The sequence below is a fragment of the Curcuma longa genome, chromosome 20 (assembly GCF_044706935.1).
Source record: "Curcuma longa cultivar G26 ecotype Majalengka, Jawa Barat chromosome 20, ITB_CL_G26_1.1, whole genome shotgun sequence".
NCBI lineage: Eukaryota > Viridiplantae > Streptophyta > Magnoliopsida > Zingiberales > Zingiberaceae > Curcuma > Curcuma longa.
In genome coordinates, this window is record NC_133880.1 from 8,700,096 (window position 1) to 8,705,583 (window position 5,488).

General features: G+C 34.7%; 1 protein-coding gene across 1 annotated transcript; it reads right to left on the reverse strand.

Annotated features, from left to right (window-relative positions):
* Positions 1-882: 882 nt before the first annotated feature.
* LOC141813884 (uncharacterized) lies at positions 883-4,169 on the reverse strand. Its single transcript, XM_074701883.1, has 3 exons — positions 4,078-4,169; positions 2,997-3,419; positions 883-1,862 (listed from the first exon to the last, which is right to left on the reverse strand). The coding sequence occupies exons 2-3, from the start codon at positions 3,390-3,392 to the stop codon at positions 1,044-1,046; spliced, it is 1,215 nt and encodes a 404-aa protein (XP_074557984.1). The 5' UTR covers positions 3,393-3,419; positions 4,078-4,169; the 3' UTR covers positions 883-1,043.
* Positions 4,170-5,488: the final 1,319 nt, after the last annotated feature.

Here is a 5,488-nt window from a genome sequence, read left to right on the forward strand (position 1 = left end):
TGGGTGAACTAATCTAATCAAGCTAATGAAACAGTCATGCTAGTCAGACACCTCGAGCCAAGTGAGTCAATGCACCCAAGAGGGTTATCAAGTTAGATGAGTTAGTTAGGTTGGAAAGGGGACCAACAGGCACAAGCATGGAAGATCTATCAAACTAGGTCATGTAGATTACACAAACTAGACAAGTCAAACAAAATAGTTCTATAGAAATATTTTTTATTATTGTGAAAACTATTCTTTGGAACAATTATTCCAATTCCATTTGTTGTTAATTTATTCCATTCTGATAGACATATTTCATTTCTTATCTAGTTAATTCCCAGAACCAAACACACCATTAAGGCTACCAATTAAAGAAATGAGAAGAGAAAAAGAGTGTAGAAGAGGTGAGGAAAGGTGTCCAAAAAGATAAGATTTTATCCACAACAAAATATTAAATAGTTGTCATTAAAAATAATTTAGGAGGCATAGTTGTTGATAGTTGATTATATTTGTGATAAAAAATTATTATCATCGATTTGATGATTCTTAATTAATACTATCTTCAATAAAAGTTTTAATCATGAGAGTATTGATTATCAATTTATGACTATTGATATAAAATATGGTGACAATTATTGTCACAAAACTTTCAGTGAACAAATCATAGTCATTAAAAACACTTGATTCTAGTGGATGCAAGCTTCTGTCAAGTGAATTGAAAGAGAACCCAATATCTGATAGATAATACCAAGAGTCAAAACACAAATAGAAAGAAAGCAACATGACAAACTTTTTCATCTGAAGCAACTGAAAATACTGCCAAAATGATAAACATTTGATCATTTCTGAAGAATCTACTTTGCAACTCACTAAATTATTTGCAGTTGGAAGTTAATTATAATGATAAGAAGAAGGGCATTGTTTAAATCAATGTGATAGTCATATTACACATGAAACAAGAGCAAAGTTAATGGAAGATGTCAGGGTATTGCTGAGTCAACCTGGACTAAGAATTCTTTCTCAGAAAGAAATGCAACATAAAATAATCTTTGGAAGGTTAACTACACAGATAGTAGCTGCTTTAGGTGAAGCAAATGTTCCTCGTTAGTTATGTTGAGAGAGAGCCGTAGATTTGTTAGAAGTGACTCTTGCTCCCAACTTAAAGGGCCCGACGCATATAGAGCTTGCAGAGTGGACCGATATGCATGTAGTTCTAACATATGGATGCCAGCAGCTAACTTATCTTCAGAAGTGTTTTCTTGCTCTCTCTCACCTTTATACGGACTCGAAGACATGAAATCAGAAGCTTCACCAGAAGCATTCGTAGAATGCTTTCTCGTACCTCCAGAATAACTTTCTGCTATATCATTACTACTACAACTAGCAACAGAGCATTCATCAGCCTCTTCAGCAACTCCCATAGGTCTTCTAAATAATCTCGTGTCATGATCATCCAGGAACAACCTATCAATGTGTATCTGAGTGTTTATGTTTCTTCTAGTTTTACTGGATGTAGGGGTGCGATTTCCATGATCTGAAACTCTAGAGAAAGTAACAGCATCTACTTTTCTTGGCGAAGTTTCTTTGGTAAGCCAGTCAGGGTCATCAGCTTCCGATGTTGGCTTCCTTTTCTTGTCTGTAGCTCTTATCTCACGATCAGGAATTGAGATGTAGCGGAGGTTGAGGTCCCTATTCAAAGTTGTCTGAGGCGTGGTGCAAAACTGTTTTCTGTCAAACTTATGTGCATTGTAAGGTTCTGAGTGTTTTGTCCCAAACTTCTGTATAATGTAAGCTTCTTGGTGTGCTCCGTCTTTGACTTTTGTTGTGTGTTTGGAGCTTGAAGGCATCAAACCACAATCGAAATACTTCTCATTAGTGATCTGAAAGGGAATTAACCAACAGAAGTTGAGATAAAATGGATATTTAATGTTTCACAAGAAGTAAAGGTCTCAGGACTTTCAACCATCAAATTCTATTGCTCTACGCTCATTTTCAAATCATAGGCTATTTTTTTCAAGATATTGATAATCTATTGTGCATACAAACAATAACAAACAAATGGAACTAATGAAAGGAAGCACTTAAGTATGATAAGGCTATATGGCCATTAATGCAAAACCCTAATAAAATTTAATAAAATGAAAGCAAACCAAAATGTCTTATGAACAGATTGAGCTTATTTAACTAATGGGTCTTATGAACAGATTGAGCTTAGTTAACTCATTAGTTATTCTCAATTTGAAGTTAAAATGCTACAACCAGAAAATATTCAAGCCAATGTTAGTTTAACTGGATCAATCAAGCTTAGATTTAGCACAGATATATGCTATATGTTTCTTAAAATAATGCAGGTTGTATTTGCCACGGACATGAGATGAAGTTGATAGTCAACACTGATTAGAACTAGGTTGTTTTTTGAATTAGACAACATAGATACCCAACTTAAATGAGAGTACACAATTAAGATTTCAGAAAATCTGGCCCCCTCCTATGACAGTTACTGCTAATTGCACACTTGTGATAATGCTTATACATATTATACGAGTAAGATATATTAACCCAGTTGCCTGCATCTCTCAGCAATTGCATCCTTCGATAAACGAAACAAGAAGATCCCCACAATGAAAGCATGTTTAATGATGTTGTAAATATACCTACATAAGCAATTTCACTGAGATGCGGGTGAAAAATTATTCAAGCAAGCATGCATTCGTTCTAGGTATTGGATATATAATAAGTCTTAGTGCAAATGATTAGAACATAGAAAGTGTAAACAAGAATCTGAAATAACTGAAGGTTAGAGCTAGATATCCGATAAAAAAGGTTAGCATGCCTTCTCTCATCTAAATGGAAAAAATGCAGCATGTACATTCATAAGGGAAAAACACAAAATTGATGCCATCTAAGTGTGATTGATTGTCTATTTGTTTAAATTACATCTAAATGAAATATATAAAATATGCTCATAGGAAGAAGATTGATGATATGTCATATAGGTATAACCACAATTTTACCTTATTAATCCAATGGTTGGTCTGCCAAGCTTGTCGAACCCTTACATCATATAGAGGAAACATTTTAAGCTGGATAGAGCCAAGGACTTTGGCGACGACATATCCATTCTTCAGAATCTTAGCAATCTTTGCAACCTTCCAAGAATGTGTGTCAAGCACCTCAGCAATTTCACCGGTACTCCAATCTTGCTTGCAAGGAACAAAAGGTGGGGAGGGCCTGACATCTTTATCATCCACTGTTTCTACAATGGGCTTTCCTCGAGGAGATATGAATAGTTTATATCTTACAGAATACTTGTCAACAAGAACTGATGAAATCACTGCAGGAAACCAAGAGCCATTTGGTTCCTCACTTCTTCTTAATATTTCCACCTCATCTCCCGGTTTGAACTTCATGGCTTTGTTCAGAATCTCATTTTAAACCTGTATGATTCGCAAAACAATCGACACATGTAACTATAACTAGATCAAAAGGCAAAGAAGATAACAGCATTTTGATCTGAAAATAATTTTGTCAAGTGACAATGACTTTGCCAAATAATTTAGCCAGATTAAGCGAACCCAAAAACATTTTAATCCACCATTCCCTTCTTATGATCCCTAATGATAAAATGAAGCGTATCATTCAACAGAGACTCAGTTGACGATGCAAGATACTAAAGCAAAAGCATACAAAAAAAAAAAAAAAAACTAACTTTGAAACAGGGGTTCCAAAGGTGGCGATATTCATCAAGATCCAAAACTATGCAACAAAGGAGTCCGAACATAAAGCTAAAATCAAGTAGAAGAGAATTCCAAACATCTGGCCAAGAAATAGACTAATAAGACTACGAAGTGCAGAAGGCGATAAACTAGCATCAAACTAATGGCACTGACCTTTTAATAAATCAAAGAACAAAGCATAGAAGTGGCACCAAAGCTTACAAAATTACCACCCCCGATAAACGCAATCCCCAAAAACAATGAACTTTAAGCGACACCTAAATTAGTAATAGCACAACTCGATCGCATTTCTCGATTGAAGAATCCAAAAAAAAAAAATCACATGAAAAGAACAATTTTCTGACAAATCAGAACTTACCAAGTTCGGATTTTGGGATCGGGGAAGAGCAGCAGGGTCTGAAGCAGAAGAGACAAAAAAAAAAGTAGTAATCTTTTGAGAGCAGGAGGGGAATATTGGAGGAGTCCGATCGGAGAAGGATCTGAGGCGGTTAGGAAGGCTCGATTTGGGCGTAGCAGGACCGCTTATACATCAAAACGGCGTGATTGTTTGGTTCAAAGATGACATTTTTTTTCTCATCACAGCTTGAAAGAATAAAGAAAGGGAGAGTTTATCGTATTTCCTAATTATTTATTATTAAAAAAAACTATTTCGAACATCACAATATCAGAAGATAAAAAAAAAAATACTTTATTTGTGTTGGAAAAAAAATTAGTTTTTTAGCCCACAAATCAAGTAGAAATCATTATTTGAAAAGAAAAAAAATCATTGAATATAGATTTTGTGATTCACTGATAAATTATGATAAATTGTTAAATTCAACTTGGACTCAACTTAATAACGATCGATCAAGGAAGATGAATAAAAGCCCAAAACACAGATACAAAGAGCCAAATCAGCTCTTGGGCTACGATACAGCGATTAAGTTCTCTATTGGATAATCATGCATCTAAAAAAAATGATAAATCCCAGTCAGTCTCATGAACTCAATTTCTGAGAGTGGTCAGTCTCTAGGTGCATTATCGAGAAATTCCCACGGAAGTTTTCCACCGACCACCAGGGTAAATCGAGAAGCGCATACGGTGGTCAATCCAGATAATCATGCATCTAAGATTCAAGTCTCAGTTGAGGTAGTCTCAGTTGAGGTGCATTATCAAGGTTTTTCCTACAGTGGGATGATATGTCTAGAACGTTAGCCGCTTCACGCTTGGATGACCCTTGTGAGAGCTTCATAATTATCTTGGTGGTCAGTAAAAAACTTTTGTTAAGTTTGACTGATCGCCTCAGGATTAATCGAATCATAAGAGTTGGATATCTGAATTATCAAAAAAATATCAAACCTAATATGTGGAACCTCAAATTTGCATGAGCCACAAATAAATAGATGAGAAAACTATATAGATTAATAGGGCGGTAAACAAGTCAAACATTGTTTAAGATTATTTGATAAGATTAGGGGTGGCAAATATGGATCCAACCCCAAAAAATATCAAGTTAATTAGGATTGGGGGTATTCAGGTTCAAATTGAGAGTTTTTGGATTGGGTTGGATTTGGATTGACCTGGATTGATTTGAATTTAAGATTTAAGAATTTTTTAGAGTTAAATCAAATTTTATTTTAAATATTAAGATAGCAACAGAAAAGGTTAATATAATAATAATAATAAAGTATTGAGATAAAAATAAAAAAATAGCAAAAAAGATAGCAATTTTTTTTTAAAATCAGGTCGGTCGGGTTATTTAGGTGGTTGGGTTATTCGAAGTAAAGTTT

Bases quoted from the DNA above. Each gene is read 5' to 3' on its own strand.
- LOC141813884 (XM_074701883.1), bottom strand. From the start codon at position 3,392: ATGAAGTTCAAACCGGGAGATGAGGTGGAAATATTAAGAAGAAGTGAG. The intron at 1,863-2,996 runs GTAAAATTGTGG...ATTCCCTTTCAG, and splicing joins CCAACCATTGGATTAATAAG to ATCACTAATGAGAAGTATTT.